Consider the following 22639-nt stretch of genomic DNA (forward strand, 5'->3'; position numbering starts at 1 on the left):
AGATATCCGCCATATTGTGTAGTCAACAGAAGTCAGAAATAACATGATAAATATTCACTTACCTTTGATGATCTTCATCAGAATGCACTCCCAGGAATCCCAGTTCCACAATAAATATTTGTTTTGTTTGATAATGTCCATAATTTATGTCCAAATAGCTACTTTTGTTAGCGCGTGTAGGAAACAAATTCTAAGTCACGAAACGCGTTCACTAGGAGCAGACGAAATGTCAAAAAGTTCCGTTACAGTCCGTAGAAACATCTCAAACGATGTATGGAATCAATCTTTAGGATGTTTTTAACATAAATCTTCAATAATGTTCCAACCGGAGAATTCCTTTGTCTGTAGAAAAGCAATGGAATGCGAGATACCTCTCACGTGAACGAGCGTCACGAGCCTGTGGCACTCTGCCAGACCACTGACTCAAAGAGGCCTCCTTTACAGTAGAAGCCTCAAACAAGTTTCTAAAGACTGTTGACATCTAGTGGAAGCCTTAGGAAGTGCAAAATGACCAATATCCCACTGCATCTTCAATAGGGAATGAGTTGAAAAACGACCAACCTCAGATTTCCCACTTCCTGGTTGGATTTTTTCTCAGGTTTTTGCCTGCCATATGAGTTCTGTTATACTCACAGACATCATTCAAACATTTTTAGAAACTTCAGAGTGTTTTATATCCACATATACTAATACTATGCATATATTTGCAACTGGGACTGAGTAACAGGTCGTTTACTCTGGGCACCTTATTCATCCAAGCTACTCAATATGGCCCCCAGCCATATTAAGAACATTGGCTAAACTGGAACACCAGCGCTAGCCCATAGCAAAATAATGGAATCAAACGTTCGCAGAGCCTGTTTTGACTGGAGTGATGCTTAAAATTCCATAAAAAAATGTAACTGTTTTTATTTTACCACTACAATCTGTTCGTCAGATGAAACTGGAAAAAAACTACTTGTGTAGAAAGTAAACATCCGCACCTCGATGGTGTCAACTGTGTTTATGTCTGCGTAATGAAAAAGTAGGGACATTTTTTAAACTTCTGACTATTTCTGGCCTAGCGGTCGATGACAAGCGAGCTCGCTGCCCAGACTTACATAATTACAAAGAGGAGATTCTCCTTATTAAAAGGGTGCCCGTGTAACAGTTTAGCTTCTGTCCCTCCTCGCCTCGAACCGGGGATCCTCTACACACATAGACAACAGCCACCCTCAAAGCATCGTTACCCATCGCTCCACAAAAGCCACAGCCCTTGCAGAGCAAGGGGAACAATTACTTCAAGGTCTCAGAGCGAGTGACGTCACTGATTGAAATGCTATTAGCGTGCACCCCGCTAACTAGCTAGCCATTTCACACCGGTTACATCTGACTTTAAAAAAATCTAAATATACACATTGCGAGATATTTGGCGAAATAGACAGACATGCCTAGATTTCCCCCATAGGAAACAATGGGAAGATCGCAAAGTTCCAATATTATTTTTGTTGTTTACATTTTGTTGTGTACATTTTAACTATAAAACAACGTGAGCAGGTCTCATTGCCAACAATAGCGAAACAGGCATTTTAAAGTTGAATAATAAGCTGGGAATAGAACGTTCGGAAGGCGAGTTGGTGCCACGGCACTCCAAATAAGACCCGTTTTATCGCGATTACTTCAAAATGACAGCAAGCAGCTGGGAAATATGGTCATATTATGAAACTGGGCTCCACGGCGGATGCAATGAACAAGTTTTTTTTATCAGAAAAGAACAGGAACCACTGCTAGGGCGAGTAAAATAATGAATTTCTATATAAATTAAACTTGTTTTATACATTCGTGATGAATTTAATAATGACTATATATTTCAATGGAAATGTGATATCCCATTGGAAAAAATAGTTTTAAACCTCTCTTTACTATTTAATTGCAATTACTTCCTTATTTACATGATGGGTCATGTGACTTGGATACCATCATCAGGTACTAGCCAAGTACCCCTTGTACATAGTCTTGCAATTGTTATTTTACTGCTGCTCTTTAATTACTTGTTCCTTTTATTTCTTATTCCTATTTGTAATTTTTTTAACTGCGTTGTTGGTTAGGGGCTTGTAAGTAAGCATTTCACTGTTGTATTCGGCGCCTATGAAAAATACAATTTGATTTGAAGTAGCCTAGGGTGTGTTCCTAAATTCAATCTGGAGTGCCAGAGTGCGCTCAGTGTGTGCTCTGGGCATTAGTAAATTCAGAGCATTGTCAGATTGTCCGTTTGTAAATTCAGAGTGTTTTGTTCTCAGAGCATTCAGAGTGCACACTGGACGCTTTGACCAAGGAGTGGGGTTTATCAGAGTGTTCTGACCACACAACGGCAGTCAAGCACCCAAGCTAACTGACCAACGGTGGCTGGCTTGCTTGCTACTTCCAGACCCAAATGAGAGCACACCTCACTCTGACCATTTTACTCGCCCTAGCAGAGCTGATTAGGCTGTTTTCATGTTATCCAGAGCGTTGGTGACTGTAACTGTGCAGCTGACAACAATTTAATTATGCTTTTTTGCTGATGTTTACAGACCGGCCATTTTCAACAGGTGTTGAGCATTCGTAAATTCATCAGTTATTCTGCGTTCTGGCACACTCCGACAAGAGTGCTCTGAAATCGGAGTAGATAGCCAGAGTGGATTTACAAACACACCCCTAGTCATTCAACAAATCAAGTCTATCACCATCCGTTTCAAAATACTCCAAAATTATAACCCAATTTATGGCATAGCAAGAGGGTTATCAGACCTCATTTGTCAAGTTTTTTTAAATGGTTTTTATGGTAAGACCTAGCTAGCCGCCAATGCAGCTGGAGAACGTGCATGCATCCCACGTTTTTTTTTTGCCCCACCAAGATTTACATGCTGAAATCGCCACTGCCTATATCTATTTCCTCCAATACTGCCACCATGCACTCCTTAATTATGCCTATCTCCTTTTTGTGTCAGACTTGGGCCTCATGTCTAAAATGTAAAATCTACTTCTGAAAGTGCCATGCTTAGATTCATAATGACATCTCAGATGGAATTATTTGCAAACAGAGACAGTTTCATTGCAAACAAGACACAATGGTTTGGCATTACGGTACAATTAATACGGTACGATTAATATCTTTTGGAGTAGGTAGGTCTATAGACATGGGTAATTATACCACTGTAATCAGATCAAAATTATTACATTGCAAATTCATTAATTAGCTCGCTAACCACGTGTTAAATGTGTCGTGTAGTCTAAATTGTGTATGGTTCTGAATTGGGCAACTATAGGCTATTTGTTAATAGGCAAATTCTGTTCAGCCTGCCAGCTAGCTAGCTACAAGCTCAGGAACAAACTGGCTGGAGGCAAAACCTAGTTTCCAACACCATTGTATAGGCTATTGTGGGGAGGCATGTAGCCTAGTGGTTAGAGAGTTGGGCCAGTAATCGAAAGGTTGCTGGATCAAATCCCTGAGCTGACAAGGTAAAAATCTGTTGTTCTACCCCTTGTCAAGGCAGTTAACCCACTGTTCCCCGGTAGGCCGTCATTGTAAAATAAGAATTTGTTCTCAACTGACTTGCTTAGTTAAATGTAAATTCAATCATCCTTTAAATGTGTGTGTGGCTTAGAACTTAACTTGAAGAGTTCATGGTTGTCTTGGCGAAGTGAAATTTTATTGTTGCTTTAGTGTGCTTTGAAGAGGAAAAACAATACAATGTAGCCAAATGTAGCTTGCAAACGGCACAGATGTGAGATATTTATTTAACTATATAGCACTGGTTCTCTTACATTTTTATTCCAGGTTGCATATCACAGTATTTAAGCGCATTAAAAAAACAGTCAGTATTTGGTGTGACCACCATTTGCCTCATGCCGCGCGACACATCTCCTTTGCCTAGAGGCTGTTGATTGTGGCCTGTGGAATGTTGTCCCACTCCTCTTCAATAGCTCTGCGATGTTGCTGGATATTGGCGGGAACTGAAACAAGCTGTCGTACACGTCAATCCAGAGCATCCCAAACATGCTCAATGGGTGACATGTCTGGTGAGTATGCAGGCCATGGAAGAGCTCGTACATTTTCAGCTTCCAGGAATTGTGTACAGATTCTTGTGACATGGGGCCATGCATTATCATGATGAAACATGAGGTGATGGCGGCAGATGAACGGCACTACAATGGGCCTCAGGATCTTGTCACGGTATCTCTGTGCATTCAAATTGCTTACTACATGATTCCATATGTGCTATTTCATAGTTTTGATGTCTTCACTATTATTCTACAATTTGGAAAATAGTAACTAAAAAGAAAAACCTTTGAATGAGTAGGTATGACCAAACTTTTGACTGGTACTGTAATATGAATAGCAGTTTGACTGAATACAATTTACAGTGTAACACAGTCAATATTCAAGTCCACTTGAATGATACACTACTTTTTAAGTACACTGGTTCTTAACCGTTCAAATCTCACGAATAATACTTCATATCTCTTCGTATTTCTACTTCACAGTTTGTATTTATAAGGATGAAGGAAACGTTTACGTTCTAGTTTTCATAAAGGACTTCTTGCTCTACCACAGCTCCCAAACGGGTACCCGTAGTATTCGCCGACACCATTACAAAATAGGGGTCTTGCTTTACAATGTTGTTCTTATAAGTCTTTGAATCGACGCCGTCTGTAATTGTGACTTTTGTTGGTTATTAATATTTTAATTGTGCGCGGTACACATTTAATTTGTCGAATATGAGTAGACTGAATGCTCATGACTACTACATCCATAACTACTCCATTACAGTACACCTACAGCTGATACAATGGTATATTCCATAAGGTATGGACATGGCAGTGCTGTAAGTGAGAGATCAAGCTTGTGACAGCGGAGAAACTTGACTTTTTAATAACACGTATATATATTTATTAGAGGTATGTATATACAGAAAATCTCTCTTTGACGTTGTAAACGTGTTTACCTAGCTACCCCAAATCGGTCGTTACTAGCTAGAATTAAGTGCCTAGCTCTAGCTAACTGGACCTCAAAGCTAGCTACTTCTATTACCTAGCTATGTTGTTGCTTCTTCCTCATCCTAGCATGGTTAGTTAGTAAATGTGTAACATTGTTCGAGAAAAATATGACTGTTCGTGACTTCAGTGAGTAAGGTAAATATGTATGCTGCATGCTGCAATATTCTCCAAAACTGACAAGCTATCTAACTTTAGCTTGCTTGTTTGAATGACGAATGAAATTGATAGCTGCTAACTAGCTACAGTAGCTAGACAGCTAGCCAGGCCTTCTTGTAAAAATCTTGCAGGATATCTAACGTTGGCATTAGACTCACCCTGTTACCTGTGACAGTTCAACTTAACGTTAATGCAACGAATGACTGCATATTGTTAGCAAATCGCTTTGCTAACTAGCTATATTTGATTTGGGTAGCATGACTAATATTTTGACGATTGGATTGTTTACACTGTCAATTAACTTAAGCTACGTTAGGTTGCTAGCAACCGCCCGTGGACAAGGGTGGAACATTCCATTTTATAACCTTCTAGCTAGCTATTAACAGGATTGTTTGTATGTTGAGGTGTAATTGTATTTAGGGGTAACGTTAAATCTCACATGATAGTGATAACTTCATTTGTGCTTTCACTATATTGAGTAGGAGATACAGTAGTATTTATCATCCCCTGCACAATTTTACATTTTGACATGTCTTTTAGTTAGGTTGTGAACCCATCTGAAACTGTAATTTGGCAAATTAATAAGTCATAACCTTGTTATAACAACATCATGTTTGAAATTGTAATTGCAAACTTATAATCAGAGTTAGTTATGCTACAGGCAGATCAGTAAAAACATATTTTTTTCAAATCTGTCTTTTTTAATTAATCTGTATGCCCAAGTATTGTTTCATTATTGAGACATTATGTAACAGTTTATCAAACCTGAAGAGGAAAGATCATTCCTAATTGCAGTTGGATTGATTACGTTTGGCATAGTGTATTAGCAGTTACTTGATTCAACATCCATACATGAAGAATTTGCATTTATAATTCCAAACACCTTGCTCCAATATTCCAGTACTGTCCAATTACACCAATAACCCTGCTCTTTTTACCTCTTTACAACAGCCTGAAGAAGAAGCCGTACGATGTCCTTGAAGCCGCGGGTGGTGGACTTTGATGAAACATGGAGCAAGCTACTGACGACAATCAAGGCTGTGGTGATGCTTGATTATGTGGAGAGGGCCACATGGAACGACAGATTTTCGTATCCTACCTCGTTTCAGCTCTTCAGAAAAATAGTTTTTATGAGTTTCTGAACTTTCTGTGTTTTGTTGTTTAGTTTGCCATTGATTTAGTAGGCTAAAATGCCTCTTATCTGTGCTTACATAGTCAAGCCATTAAAGGGATACTTCAGGATTTTGGCAATGAGGCCCTTTATCTACTTTATCTTCCCCAGAGTCAGATGAACTTGTGGATACCATTTGTATGTCTTTAACTAGGTTTCCATCCAATTGCTGACAGATTTTAATGTGAATGTTCTAGAATCCCCATAAATAAAATATGTGCATTTTCCCACCAGTGGTGTGTTTCCACCAAATGGACTTGTTGCGGACAAAAATCATTGCATGATGTAGGGCACACAAAAATGTACTTTTTCGCTTACGTTTTCATATACCAAATAAAAATCGTAAGTTCAATGTGTTTCCATCGCATTTTAAACTCAACCGATAGTTTTGTCACAAACATTTGCGTTAAATAGCAAATGTACCTACTCTGGTCTTGGCACCTGCACTCTAGCCAAAAGCTCGCATATACAGTGCCGGTAGGCTGTTCGGGGTCTCTAGTCTACATTCGATTATTATGGATAAGAGCGAGAGTATTCTGTCAAACTGCAGTCATTAATCGATCATCATGTCACCAGAATGAGACCTTCGATATTTATTGGATAGAAGGAGCAAGATCACTGTGCACTTTCACTACCCTGTGAAGTTCACCATAATTTATTTAATTTGTAGCCTAATAAACTGCATGGTTTCCAGAGTTGTATGAGGAGGACCACACACCATATCATCGCAAGACTCCAAATTTGCTTTGATATGGTGGTTATTATATAAAAATTTGTGCAGAAAGGCGTTTCCACTGCCATTTCCTGCATAATTAATTTCCCGTCACAAAAAGATCCCACCATGTCGAATGAACAAATTACACCAAAACTTCCTGTTTCCGTCACAGCTGTTGTGATTTTCTTTTTACAATATGGTTGGTGATATGGTTACTTGCATTAAATTGTGGATGAATACGTGGTTGGTTGTCCAGTATAAAGAGTGTTAGAGGTAGTTTTGCAAGCCAATGCTAACTAGTAGCACAATGGCCAGAGGTCTATCATAGACTTCCAGCCATTGCGCTAACACTAATTAGCATCGTCTTGCAAAATTTCCTCCAAGTTCCTTCATACTGGACACAGAGACCTAAAAATGGTATCCACAAGTTAATCTGACTCAGGAAGTAAATATCCCAAAGTATTCCTTTAAGGTTTAACTTTAGGAAATTCTCAAGTTCACTTAACAATTTTCCAGGAGAAAATAAATTGTCTGCATGATTTTCTTCCTCAGTGTTACAGATGAATGTGTTGGACTCCTTTACTCTAAAATCAGTGACATCTATGCCTTGTGTGTTGCATACCCAGAGCCTTTGGGTGAAAGGTTGTACACAGAGACCAAGGTATTCCTGGAGAACCATGTCAGACAGTTGTACAAGGTAAATACGTTTCATCATTTGGGGAAAATATATTAGATCTGTTATCTACTGAATGTTAGTTCATAATGCCATTTTCACTCAATTTACTAATTTCCCATTGCTCAGCATCGGATAGCCTAATAGTTGTATTTGTTGGTTGGCTGCTTGTCATTGAAGTGCCAAGGTAATAAACTGATATTGGGTCTCTAATCTGTAATTTCAGAAAGTTCTGGAGTCTGAGGAGAAGGTTTTAGTGATGTACCACAGATACTGGGAGGAGTACAGCAAGGGAGCAGATTACATGGATTGCTTGTACAGGTAATATTAGGGATGTGCATCTTTTTCTGTCGAGGTGATTCGATATGATACAGGAAGGATACGTTTTAGTTTGAAATTATTCGGTTTGATTAGAGAGAGAATTGATGCAATTCGATGCACTAACATTCATTTTCCATTCTAAATAAAAGTCTGCTGCTGATATAGCTCATGAGCTGGGCCTCTCCGAGCTGGATCTGTCTGAGCTGACTTTTGTGCGTGTGTGTGTGCGTGCGTCCGTCCGTGCACACACTTTGTCGGCACCTGAGCTTAGCCATAAGAGAGAGGCATCTACCACACGACTATCAGATTGGGGAGGCAAACTAGCCTTTGTTTATTGTATTGTCTCCCCATTATGGTTCTGAAATCACCATCACCCACTAATTAACTTGGCATTTTTGCTGATTGTATTTGAGCTAGTAATGTTACAATATTTATAATTTACAAACTAACTATGACATAACCAATGAATACATAGCACAACTTTGGATTTTACCCCCATCTCAAAATCAAATGGTTTTGACCGTTTGTAAGTTTTTCCTGAGTGGTCTTTTATTTTCCTCTTGTTTTGGCCATGCAGTGCGCCTCGCAAAAGTGATTGCTGTCCTCCTTATGAAATGATCAACTTTACCCTATATATAAAAAAAATGACCAAATACACTGATTGTTTAAAGCAAAACTAACAAAACTATTGCTGATGGTGAACCAGAACAAACAAATTAAAGTCTATTGCAAGCTCCTTTGAGCAAGTATAGCCAGATGAGAGTGGTCTCCAATAGCTTACTTTTGTTCCAGTAAAACATAATTTTCAACAGCGCATATAGGCAAATTACTTTTTGCCACTCAACTAATAAAGCGTAATATCACGCAAGCCATTTTAGCATTTGAATGCTGAATGTGCCGGACAGATGTGCAAGATCAGGAACAAGCTGCCAAACTCACGAAGCTGGGCAAAGCGGGCAGTTTGATGAGGGAAAAAAACTTGTAGATCAATGACTGTCAACACAGTTACATGCAGTTCGACACTGGAGGATGCATCAGTAGTCAAAAGTTTAGGTGTTTTAGAGGGATGTAACGATTCACCGATGCGCATCGGTCCCGATTCAAATGTTTAATATATGAGTGGATCGGTCCGCGGGACCCCAAACCGATCCAAATGTACTGCTATTGTGTAGCTGGCACTTATCCCTCAGCCAATTCTATTTTCTGATATAGTCTGAGATTGGCACCATGTGTAAAGAACACTGCCACTTTTAGATATTTACAGATATTTCATATGTCACATTGGCAGATGTTTTGGGAAATTAACTCACACCACAGTGACAGCTTTGGATATCATAATTTCTTACAAGAAGCTCCTTTCAACCATTTTTAAAGGTCATTTAGCATGTTGTCGTCCCAGGAGTTTGTATATATGAACTTGAGTTCATATCTCTTCTCGTCACTGTCTGTCCTGCTAATGCAAAGTAGACAGCACAGCTGTGAAAACAACTTGTCATGTAGAATGTAGATAGAGCCAGGGTCAGATCAGTCTGATGACAGCCTTCAGAGCTAGCGTGTCTGTCTGCCTGACAGTATCTGTCTGCGTTCTCTCTCTGTGGTCTGATTGGCCCTGGGATCTTGGCCATTCACACGCTAGTGAATCTGTATTGTGTTATGGGTTGCCCATAGCTAGCTAGTCTTACCAATACTTTGGTACAACTCTAGATTAATAACAGATGTGTTGTTATTTTAATATTATGTTGTGTAATGCTCTTTCTCTCCCCTCTCTCTAATATAGGTACCTCAACACACAGTTCATCAAGAAGAACAAACTGACAGAGGCAGACTTGCAGTATGGCTACGGAGGGGTTGACATGAACGAACCACTTATGGAGATAGGAGAGGTAAGTCTCCAATCATATCTCATTACTTACAATCTCAGTTATCCAGTACAAATGTCCAGTACAAAAGTTTCAAATCAAATTGTATTTGTCACATGCGCCGAATACAACAGGTGTGGACCTTACAGTGAAATGCTTACTTGCAAGCCCTTAACCAACAATGCAATTTTAAGAAAAATAAGTGTTAAAGTATTTACTCAAATAAACTGAAGTAAAAAATTTACAAATGAAAAAAATTATATTAAAGCGCAACAATAAAATGACAGTAGCGAGGCTATATACAAGGGGTACCGGTACAGAGTCAATGTGCGGGGGCACAGGTTAGTGGAGGTAATTGAGGTAATATGTGCATGTAGGTAGAGGTAAAGTGACTATGCATAGATAATAAACCGAGAGTAGCAGTAGTGTAAAAATTTGTGTGGGGGGGACAATGCAATTTGATTAGCTGTTCAGGAGTCTTATGGCCTGGGGCTAGAAGCTGTTAAGAAGCCTTTTGGACCTAGACTTGGCGCTCCGGTACCGCTTACCGTGCACTAGCAGAGAGAATGGTCTTCAGTGGCTGTTCAAATTAAAGTTTTGAGATTATGCTGCGGGATTTAGAGGTAATTTGTGGTTTAGTACGTTACCCTGCGTCACTGCTTCATTGCTCCAGACCAGCACAAGGGGGGGTTAGAGCACTGATTATGCTTTTGGGTCCCAAGGCACTACTGTGTCGTTAACTGACAATGAATGGGCGACATAAACCAAATAGAAACTGATTATTATGCACAACTTCAAAATTGAATTTCAATGAACTGAATGATAAGGATGAAGAAGGTGATTGAATTTAGGACAATAGTGTAAGAATTGCTATTCCTCTGTCCTGCACGTGCACACCCGGAAAAATGCACTTTTTTTGTTACTACTCGTCAGTGTTACTTACTAAGATAAATTAAAATGTTCAATTATATTCCATGATATTCTTAAAATATATGTGTTGACTGAATATAAGCAAGTGATGTCTGCTAAATAATCAAGTTGATGGTGCAGTCATATAGCCTCGGCACCTACGTGCATGAAGCTGAATGACTCACTCGTTCATGGCTTTGGATCAAAATAAATAAGTACCAACATTCTTTCTGATAGTCTTTAATAAAGAAATGTTTTGGTTATCCTGACCTGGATTTATCTGGATTACCACCATCTCTTGCGCATGTCAAGACATTATAGTCTCTAAAAGAAGAAATATTACCACCATCTCTTGCGCATGTCAAGACATTATGGGCTATTAGAAGGACAATATACTCTTGCCAACACCTCTCTGTATTTTGACACTTTATGCAAAGCAATTGATCAGCATTAAAAACTTTGTGGATGGGGCCTCCCGATTGGCGCAGCGGTCTAAGACACTGCATTGTTGCTACAGATGCTGGTTCAATACCCGTGCTGGCCGCGACCAGGAGACCCACGAGGCGACGCACTATTGGCCCAGCGTCGTCCTGGTTAGGGGAGGAATTGGCCAGCCGGGATATCCTTGAAAACGTAATCGTCTCCAAAATATCGTTCTTTTTTTAAACAAACAATTTAGAATCCTCCAATCCTCTAAATGTAATTATTGGCGAAGAGCCATATAGATTGCAAAATAGTTTGTAAGAGATTTTGCGATGGCACATGGTTTATGAATTGACATGCAATTTTCCGTTCCTCCTGAACAATAGTGTAAGAATTGCTATTCCTTTGTCCTGCACGCACACCCCAAAAAATACATTTATCCCCAAAATACACTTCTTTTTTTGTTTCTACTTGATCAGAACAAGCTGTAACTGGACTGTAGCATATTACTTACTAAAAATGACATGAAAAGCGCACATTTCTAAAAGTAATTGGAAAGGTAGATACAACTTATTTGTGACATTGTGGTTACAATAAAGAATGTAAACGAGATGCTGTGTTTTTATTTACAGTAGTGATGGATAGCTGGAGGCATTTTGAAAACAGGTTTTCAAACTTTTCTTTTTCACTGTAGTACTGTATCTGGTGTATATCCCATCATGCAAACAATGTTTCCTATTAGCAGGATAATAGACTCTTCACAGCCCGGCTACTGTAGTTGTGAAAATTCCCCAATTTGCAATGTATTCGATGCTTAAGTACTATAAAGTGTTACATTTCTAACTCAAGTCCTCATGCAACCGCAAAATTCGGAGAGCCATGAAGATTGAAAAATAGTTGGGAAGACATTCCATGGCACATGGTTTATGAATTGACACGCAACTCTTCATAACCCAGCTGCTGTAGGTGTGAAAATCCCCCAATTTGGCTCTAACAGTTCTTCATCAACATATTTATGCTTTCATTAATAAAATAACTAGAAAAATACATTCAAAATGCAGATGTTTATTTAAACTACATTTTAGTTGTACTTCCCCCCCCCATCTCCACGACGGTTAAAACCTTACTGAGATGATCAATGTATTTTTTGCGTTGTTGTATCGTCAATTTCTCAATCCAAAACGTCTTGAATGCCTTAACCAGTTCATCTTTGCTTGTAGGCTTGGTAGAGTTACGGATTAATGTTTTCAGTTGATGCCAAACAAGTTTGATCGGGTTTAAATCAGGAAACCTAAACATGTAGAGATTTAAAAAATATTTTTAGATATACTGTAGGTCCACCGTAGGTCTTTTATTTATTTATATTTATTTAACTACATGAAGGTCTACTTACTCTGCTGGCGTCTTGACCCAGTTTATGCCCTCATTTGTAATGCAAACCCGAGCGGCAGTGTGTTTTGGGTGTTTGTCTACATTTGGAGAAGAGAAACATTTATTTATCTTAACAGCCAACATTAGGTACAATACTAGAAATATAGATGTAAATAGGCCTGAACATAACAAAATATTGCTATAATCCTACCTTGAAAGAAACGATGTGGTCCCAGAAACGCCTCTCTGACATAGGGTCCAGCATACAGTTAAAGTCAGAAGTTTACATACACCTTAGCCAAATACATTTAAACTCGGTTTTTCATATTGCTGGCATTTAATCCTAGTAAAAATTCCCAGTCTTAGGTCAGTTAGGATCACCACTTTATTTTAAGAATGTGAAATGTCAGAATAATAGTAGAGTGATTTATTTCAGTTTTTATTTCTTTCATCACATTCCCAGTGGATCAGAAGTTTACATACATTCAATAACTATTTGGTAGCATTGCCTTTAAATTGTTTAATTTGGGTCAAACGTTTCGGGTAGGCTTCCATAAGCTTCCCACTAAAAGTTGGGTGAATTTTGGCCCATTCCTCCTGACAGAGATTGTGTAACTGAGTCAGGTTTGTAGGCCTCCTTGCTCGCACATGCTTTTTCAGTTCTGCCAACACATTTTCTATAGGATTGAGGTCAGGGCTTTGTGATGGCCACTCCAATACCTTGACTTTGTTGTCCTTATGCCATTTTGCCGCAACTTTGGAAGTATGCTTGGGGTCATTGTCCATTTGGAAGACCCATTTGTGCCCAAGCTTTAACTTCCTGACTGTCTTGAGATGCTGCTTCAATATATCCACATAGTTTTCCTGCCTCATGATGCCATCTATTTGGTGAAGTGCACCAGTCCCTGCTGCAGCAAAGCACCCCCACAACATGATGTTGCCACCCCCGTGGTTCACGGTTGGGATGGTGTTCTTCTTGCAAGTTTCCCCCTTTTTCCTTCAAACATAACAATGGTCATTCTGGCCAATCAGTTCTATTTTTGCTTCATCAGACCAGAGGACATTTCTCCAAAAAGTACGATCTTTGTCCCCATATGCAGTTGCAAACCGTAGTCTGGCTTTTTTTATGGCGGTTTTGGAGCAGTGGCTTCTTCCTTGCCGAGTGTCGATATAGGAACTCGTTTTACTGTGGATATAGATACTTTTGTACCTGTTTCCTCCAAACTATAACATGCCAAAGAGACCCACAGTAAGCCGGACGTCTCGATTGGTTAACTTCTTATTAGAAATAATTAAGCCAATGTCTTACCTAGCCTTTCCATAAGTCCACCCAAGTTTCTTGAACTGTCTTCTTTCTGTGATCAGAGTGATGTAGATGTTGGGCCGTGATGTCAGCAGATTACAGATGGCCTTTGCCGAGCACTCATTATCTTCATCCATTAGTGAGTCGATCGCTTGAATTGTCTTGCTGTAAACAGAACACAATACAATTGTGCACCAAACAGTAAATACCAGCAGTCAATTTCTTTAACCATCATTTTTAGCATTATTAGGCCTACTTTACAGTATTGTAGCCTACTGTACCTGTTAATTTTCCCAGGCTTTCGCGTTCGGCGTAACACAGGCATCTGATGATGGTGTTTGCGAATAGCACAGTCTGTGACCGAAATCCCCAAGTCTACCAGTATTTTGGAAATGTCTCCAGTAGATTTTCTGTTCCTCCTGAAAGCCATAATCTGTTCACTTAAATGAATAGAGATCCTGGTCATGGTGCTGCAGTATGTTGTTACAGCAAAATCAAAGAGAGTACAATCGGCAATCTGCTGTATACTTATGGCCTATTGTAACCTGAAAGTCACACCTTACCAGTACTCCTCACCCCACCCTAAACTCCACCCTTAACGCGGTTACCATTCAAAAACGAGCTGTTTATCTAAAAAGAATGATGGGCTATTAGGAGGACAATATATATTGGTCATATTCGTCATGGCTGCCGAGTGGTGCTGTGGTCTAAGGCACTGCATCTCAGTGCAAGAGGCATCACTACAGTCCCTGGTTCAAATCCAGGCTGTATCACATCCGACTGTGATTGGGAGTCCCATTTGGCCTTTATTCAGATTACAATCGCTCACTTTCGGTTATTTGAAAGCGAAATAATCTCCAAAATATCTGTATTTTTTTAGACAAAGTGATTTATTATTAATTAATTTAGAATTATATAAAAGCCCCTTAGACATTCTCACAGATCAGATTTGCCCTAATGAAAAATGCCACTTAGATATTAATTTAGAATCCTCCAATCCTCTAAATGTAATTATTGGCAGAGTCACATCATTGAAAACAATATTTTTTAGATTTACTGTAGGCCTACCGTAGGAGACATGAGTCTCACTAGTGTTGAGTAATGGTATTTATTTAAAAAGCATATTGGGGGCCTCCCAGGTGGCGCAGTGGTCTAAGGCACTGCATCGCAGTGCTAACTGCGCCACCAGAGTCTCTGGGTTCGCGCCCAGGCTCTGTCGCAGCCGGCCGCGACCGGGAGGCCCGTGGGGCGACGCACAATTGTCATAGCGTCGTCCGGGTTAGGGAGGGTTTGGCCGGTAGGGATATCCTTGTCTCATCGCGCTCCAGCGACTCCTGTGGCGGGCCGGGCGCAGTGCGCGCTAACCAAGGGGGCCAGGTACACGGTGTTTCCTCCGACACATTGGTGCGGCTGGCTTCCGGGTTGGAGGCGCGCTGTGTTAAGAAGCAGTGCGGCTTGGTTGGGTTGTGCTTCGGAGGACGCATGGCTTTCGACCTTCGTCTCTCCCGAGCCCGTACGGGAGTTGTAGCGATGAGACAAGATAGTAATTACTAGCGATTGGATACCACGAAAATTGGGGAGAAAATGGGATAAAAATTTATAAAAAAAAAAAGCATATTGAAGTTAGAAGCAATAAGATTTGAAAAATTGCCTACCCGTGTGTGGTCAACTATTTCAGCACCGTTTCGTGCTGCTCTGAGACAAGCATGGGGACTGGTCTTGATAAATCAATTAGATTTTTATTTTCACTGAATCTCCGTTTGGGTATTGGTTAGACTAGAATTAGGATGTGGAAATGTTATGCTCGTACTGTAGCCTACTAACAACAGTCACTTTGTACAGCGCCATATTTTCCAAATGGAAACCCTGAGGGTTTCGTTTTTGTTTCTCTTGGAAAAGAAACACCATAATATTAATCAAATGAATAAAGCAACATTTCTTAACATTAATCCCATATACTATGTTCTTACAAAAAAGGTTTTAAGTTCTCTAGTACAGCCAATATTGAAGACTATCAAATGCTTCTCAAAGATGCCCTCTGGTGGTCAAACTAGCACTAATTGGCATTAATGGCAACAGTGGCTGACAATTAAATAACGTGCTATAGAATTCTGCGGCAGCCCACAAGGTGTGCTGCAGTATGACACCACTTTTACAGGAAGAACCACTGTATGACTAGGTTGGCTAGAGTTTTGGGCATTTTTTAAGGGCCTCCCACGACACCGCCTGGTATAGAGGTCCTGGATGGCAGGAAGCTTGGCCCCAGTGATGTAATGGGCTGTATGCACTACCCTCTGTAGTGCCTTGCTGTCGGAGGCCGAGCAGTTGACATACCAGGCAGTGATGCAACCAGTCAGGATGTTCTCGATGGTGAAGCTGTAGAAACTTTTGAGGATCTGAGGACCCATGCCAAATCTTTTCAGCCTCCTGAGAAGGAATATGCGTTGTCGTGCCCTCTTCACAACTGTCTTGGTGTGTTTGCACCATGATAGTTCGTTGGTGATGTTGACACCAAGGAACTTGAAGCTCTCAACCTGCTCTACTACAGCCCCGTCGATGAGAATGGGGGCGTGCTCGGTCCTCCTTTTCCTGTTGTCCACAATCATCTCCTTTGTCTTGATCACTTTGAGGGAGAGGTTGTTATCCTGGGACCACACTGCCAGGTCTCTGACCTCCTCCCTATAGGCTGTCTCATCGTTGTCGGTTGTGTCATCGGCGAACTTAATGATAGTGTTGGAGTCGTGCTTGGCCATGCAGTCATGGGTGAACAGGGAGTACAGGAGGGAACTGAGCACGCACCCCTGAGGGGCCCCCGGGTTTAGGATCAGCGTGGCATTTGCGCTTATTTTGATTTTATTTTAATTTAACCTTTATTTAACTAGGCAAGTCAGTTAAGAACACATTTCTATTGACAATGACAACCTACTCTGGCCAAACCCGGATGACGCTGGGCCAATTGTGCACCGCCGTATGGGACTCCCAATCACGGCCGAATGTGGTACAGCCTGGATTCAAACCAGGGAATGTAGTGACGCCTCTTGCGCTTATATTTAGTGCCTTAGACCGCTGCGCCACTCAGGAGCCCCCTTGTTACCTACCCTCACCACCTCAGTGGCCCGTCAGGAAGTCCAGGATCCAGTTGCAGAGGGAGGTGTTTAGTTCCAGGTTCCTTTCTCTTAGTGATGTGCTTTCAGGGCACTATGGTGTTGAATGCTGAGCTGTAGTCAATAAATAGCATTCTCACGTAGGTGTTCCTTTTGTGCAGGTGGGAAAGGGCAGTGTGGAGTGTAATAGAGATTGCATCATCTGTGGATCTGTTGGGGCAGTATGCAAACTGGAGTGGGACTTGGCTTTCTTGGATAATTGTGTGTATGAGAGCCATGACCAGCCTTTCAAAGCACTTCATGGCTATAGACATGAGTGCTACAGGTAGGTAGTCATTTAGACAGGTTATCTTGGTGTTCTTGGGCAAAGGGACTATGGTGGTCTACTTGAAACATGTTGGTATTACAAACTCGGTCAGGGACATGTTGAAAATGTCAGTTAAGACACTTGCTCGTTGGTCAGCGCATGCTTGGAGTACACGTCCTTGTTATCAGCTACGGAGAGCGTGATCACCCAGTCATCCGGGAACAGCTGATCCTCTCATCCATGATTCAGTGTTGCTTCCCTCGAAGCGAGCATAGAAGGCATTTAGCTCGTCTGGTAGGCTCTTGCCACTGGGCAGCTGGCGGCTGTGCCTCCCTATGTAGTCCATAATCGTTTGCAAGCCCTGCCACATCCTGACGAGTGTCAGAGCCGGTGTAGTACGATTCAATCTTAGTCCTGTATTGATGCTTTGCCTTTTTGTTGGTTCGTCCGTGGGCGTAGTGGGATTTCTTATAAGCGTCAAAGTTAGAATCCCACTCTTTTAAAATGGCAGCAATACCCTTTAGCTCATTGCAGATATTGCCTATAATCCATGGCTTCTGGTTGGGGTATGTACGTACGGTCACTGTGGGGATGACGTCATCGATGCACTTATTGATGAAGCCAGTGACTTATGTGGTGTACTCTTCAATGCCATCGGAAGAATCCCGAAACATTTTCCAATCTGTTTTAGCAAAACAGTCCTGTAGCTTAGCATCTGCGTCATCTGACCGCTTCCGTATTGAGCGAGTCACTTTTACTTCCTGCTTTAGTTTTTGCTTGTAAGCAGGAATCAGGAGGATAGAGTTATGGCCAGATTTGCCAAATGGAGGGCGAGGGAGAGCTTTGTACACGCCTCTGTGTGTGGAGTAAAGTTGGTCTTGAGTTTGTATTAATTTGTTTGCACATGTAACATGCTGGTTAAAACGGATTTAAGTTTAACTGCATTAATGTCCCCGGCCACTAGGAGCGCCTCCCCCTGGATGAGCATATTATTATTTCCTTATGGCCTTATACAGCTCGTTGAGTGCGGTCGTAGTGCCAGTATCAATTTGTGGTGGTAAATAGACTGCTTAAAAAATATAGATGATTTCTCTTGATAAATAGTGTTGTCTACAGCGTATCATGAGATACTCTACGTCAGGTGAGCAAAACCTCGAGACTTCCTTAGTATTACATTTCGTGCACAAGCTGTTATTTACAAATAGACACAGACCGCCACCCTTTTCTATGTTGCCGATGCACCAAAAACCCTGACAGCTGTATGTTAGTTTACATTTCTCTGTGTGCTGAACTCAAATATGATGTTGTCTTGACATTACTATCATTAATGACACGCTATTTATCGAATAATTACCTAAAGTGCGGGCGGCAGTTAGCCTAGTGGTTAGAGCATTGGACTAGTAACCGAAAGGTTGCAAGATTGAATCCCCGAGCTGACAAGGTAAAGAATGTGTCATTCTGCCCCTGAACAAGGCAGTTAACCTTGTTCAGGGCCGTCACTGTTCCTAGGCCATCATTGAAAATAAGAATTTGTTCTTAACTGACTTGCCTAGTTAAATAAAGGTAATAAAAAAAAGACCTTTGAATTATTACCCGATTTAAATGAATCATGTTACAATTAAATCATTAGGAATCTGGGGCACATTGGGAAAAGTTTGTTTAATGAGTTACCTTTTCCCTAATTAACTCAAGAATATATCAGAATATATCAATATCATAGCAGTCAATAATTAATCATTTCCTCATATCAGTCTCATTCTGAATGTCGTAGACTCCGTAAATCTGCACAAACCTGGGTCTCATTGATCATTCCGTACCACACATTGATTTGATTATTTATTTACGAACAAGCTAAATGATAACATAAGATACACACACACACACGGTATAGGTTAGTGATTAGAAAGTTAATACGATGACAACAGATCCCTAGCGGACTAACACAATATGACACGTGTTACACAAGACAGAGATTTAAATAGAGAGAGAGTGAGAGAGAAAGAGAAACAACACTTGGATACATGTTTAAACTATGCTTAGTTTAGCCCTATTACCTTACCCTGAACTGCCTCTCTTATGGGTAAGAAGTTTTATGCATGTATTTATGTGTTGAAGGTCTTCGTTGGGTATCTCTTTTGGGCCCATTTCGGATGGCCTGGCCTTTTGTTCTCAGGTGTAAGTCTCTGATTGTCCATAAGATGTCACAATGTACTTCCTCTTAGTTGTCTGTTTGTTTGTACTTGTTCTGTAAGAGGGGTCTCCTGAGGACGGCTAAAAGAAAGCCATGTAGACAACCGATGATTTGAAGAGAATAACTAGATGGTCCTGCTTAAATTCATTCACCTTAGATATAGTACTTAGAACAGCTACTCAACCATAGCATTGATTGTTAAGAGGTTCCTTAGTCTTCTTCAACCTCGTGTTGCGTTTTGGAGTTGTGACTAATCGTTGACCTCGGCTGCAGCGCTTGATCATCCTAGTCTGGTATGTTAATTCTAAACTCAAATGCTTTATACCCTCGGGTAGAAAGGGATATTTCCGTCTTGCTGGTACGCTTTCTGGGTTCCCTGGGGTGTAGCTAAAGTGGTTCCTCCTTTAAAAGTTGCGAGCTTACACCGCGGGACTTAGAGGTACCCAGCATCACGGCTTTGTTGCTCCAGACCACCGCAAGGGGGAGTTAGAGCACTCATTATGCATTTGGGTCCCAAGGTTTTTATATGATCAATCATATCGAGTGGTTCCAATGGCGAATTTGACGCGAGCCACCCGTCCCTGGTAACTTTCTTCAGAAAAGATGGCTGACAAAACATTACGGTGGAAGAAAATGTAAGTAATTATAATGTTATAACAAGTCAAGCAAAAAAATTACAATTGAGATAAATATGTTAATTGATGTAAAGACAAACGATTGTGCGTATTTTTTGGTCATAAAGTTATTTTACGAAAATAGCTTTTTAGCAAGTTAGCTGACTAGCTAACATTAGCCAACTACCTAGCTAGTGTTATGACATGATTATGAAATTGTAATTTGTGTTGTTTAATGTTTTAGGGACTCCTGAGAAAACCAGCAAACCAGACTGTCGTCTTGTGAAACAGTGGATGTAAAGAATCTAGCAAGATAAAGCATTTACTGCAAATTGAATGTACAATTGTGTTAGCTTGCCTTGCTTATATTTGCCATGCAATGCAGCTGAAGTAACATAGCTAGGTAACTATTTATTTGCTTATTGTGTAGTGGAGGATAAAAATAACTGTATGCCTATGGATGTGTAGCTAGCGACAGTATGTAGCCGATCTGTGTATGGACCCTACAACGTTTGGTATGAATATTAGTTCAGAACCTATGAACCTCAGCTAGCATAGTTGTTGTATCGACTTCAAGTCTGAATGGCATTAATGAAGCCTATGGATTGAGTAGAATATAATCACTTTATTGTGCCAAGGATGCAAGTCCTATATACATGTACTGTAGTTATTACCACGCATAGGATCCCCACGTTGTAGCCTGTACATTGAATATATTCACTGATCATGTACTCTTCCTTGGCAGCAAATAAAGGTGCAGTTCAGGTATGAATCTCTGTGAGACATTCTTTTTCAGTCATATCCAATAATAGGTGTATCAAACTCCATTCTTTGAATTATGCTGTGTATGCATGTATTACAATTATACACTTCAACAGTGTTTACCACTCATGCTCCTGGGACATCAATGATTACACATTGTAACTATGCAATAGACTAGAAACATGATTTAAGTAAAGGCTGATTTGTAATTCATATATACAGAAAGAAACAGTACACTACACTTCCTATGCATATCTAACTCCCTTCATCTGCATTAATCTGAGGACACAGGATAGGTGAAGTATTTCAATGAGATACTTAATTTCAACCAGTGGAGAATGTGAAACGCTTTATTGAAAGTTCATTATCCAGGTGTTATAAATACATAATACATGCATTATAAATATTTAAATTGTAATATTATATTATAAATACAAGTTAAATCTGTACTTCAATGCACATATGGTGTGCATTATAAAAAAGAGGAACGAAGAGGAGGTGGGGAGAGAGGTAAAACAGGAGCAGGGAAGACAGCATATGATTTAATGAATTACAGTGCTACCCTAATATTCTCTCAGTTCATCACAATTACGTAGTGGCTCTAGCGGTGTCTCCTAACCAGCCTTGGGCCCCCAGTTGGTCCGAAGGTTATCTTAAGAGCGGGTGAGGTGGCGATGACGCGACTGGCTTCCTCTCTCACATCAAAACATACCTGCAGACAAGAGACAGGTGGATAGAGAGAGAGCATGATTAAGCTTTGTTTTTTATTCTAACACGGTCAGTCATCATAATCATCAGGAGATGAAATGCAAAACTGACCTTGGATCATTAACTCTGGGACTACTACATCTCTATCTGTATTTCATTGTAAAACATCTCTTTAATAATACTTCCTGTTGACCCGACCAAGTGACCTCTCACCTATGCTGTGCCCTCTGTGTCAGCCAGTTCAGATGCGGGAGGGGTTCACCAAAACAGCTGATATAACTGTGTGTGTGTAGTCTCACCTGGTGTCCACATTAAGTGGCTACAGAGTACTTTATGCTGACAAACAGACACACGAGGACCAACAATGGAATATAATGTCATTATTAGACTTTTACATTACCAGATCTCAAATGAATACATAAATACCCCTTGAAGCTTAATGACGACTTGATCATTTGAATCCGTTGTGTAGTGCTAAGGCAATAGCTGGTGAGGTGTCAGGTTCACCTCTGTACTTAAATGGTGATTATTCCAACTCTCTGTGAAATGCTGCAGATCTGCCCGCAGATGAGGTAGGAGCACATATCCCACACAGAAGAGGTGGATATAATTCGACAGGTCAAGGTAGCCTTCTTTCTCCAAACTGTGCAGCAAGTTGTATTACTGACATGTCTCAGCACTCCGAACATCTCTCCGTAAGTGTTCCACTTTAACAGAGAAAGAGGAAGGTTTTGTGGGGGGGAGGAACCTAATATCTGTGGCCATGTGTTCTTCCTCCATGAATAGTGAACACTGAGGTGGGTCCGAGGTTATTGTGTGTGCCTCTCTGAGTGGTTACTGACTGTATGTGACGCAGACACCTATCTGAGTGAACCTGAAACATTTAAATATAGAGGGCTGTGTCTCTCACCACCGGGTTATTGCAAGGCTAACCCCCAGGGAAATCATGACTTGGTAGCAACAGGGGCTTGATAGTCCAGTGAAAATGGCTGAGTGTTTATGTGGTGTAAATCTCAAAATTAGTTTTTTAAAG

At 40.5% G+C, this 22639-nt stretch overlaps 1 protein-coding gene across 2 annotated transcripts in view; it reads left to right on the forward strand.

Annotated features, from left to right (window-relative positions):
* Positions 1-4810: 4810 nt before the first annotated feature.
* The window catches only part of LOC120051198 (cullin-2), a 52483-nt gene continuing 34654 nt past the window's right edge, over positions 4811-22639 (forward strand). Inside the window, exons 1-5 of one of the 2 annotated variants that reach the window (XM_038997926.1) lie at positions 4811-4920; positions 6127-6265; positions 7656-7758; positions 7961-8055; positions 9833-9938. In XM_038997926.1, coding sequence (XP_038853854.1) covers positions 6147-6265; positions 7656-7758; positions 7961-8055; positions 9833-9938 — 423 coding nt within the window. In that variant the 5' untranslated portion in view covers positions 4811-4920; positions 6127-6146. Of the gene's footprint in view, positions 4921-6126; positions 6266-7655; positions 7759-7960; positions 8056-9832; positions 9939-22639 lie in introns of those variants that run through there. The other variant, XM_038997927.1, reaches the window with a different exon arrangement.

Source organism: Salvelinus namaycush, chromosome 7, assembly GCF_016432855.1.
Source record: "Salvelinus namaycush isolate Seneca chromosome 7, SaNama_1.0, whole genome shotgun sequence".
NCBI lineage: Eukaryota > Metazoa > Chordata > Actinopteri > Salmoniformes > Salmonidae > Salvelinus > Salvelinus namaycush.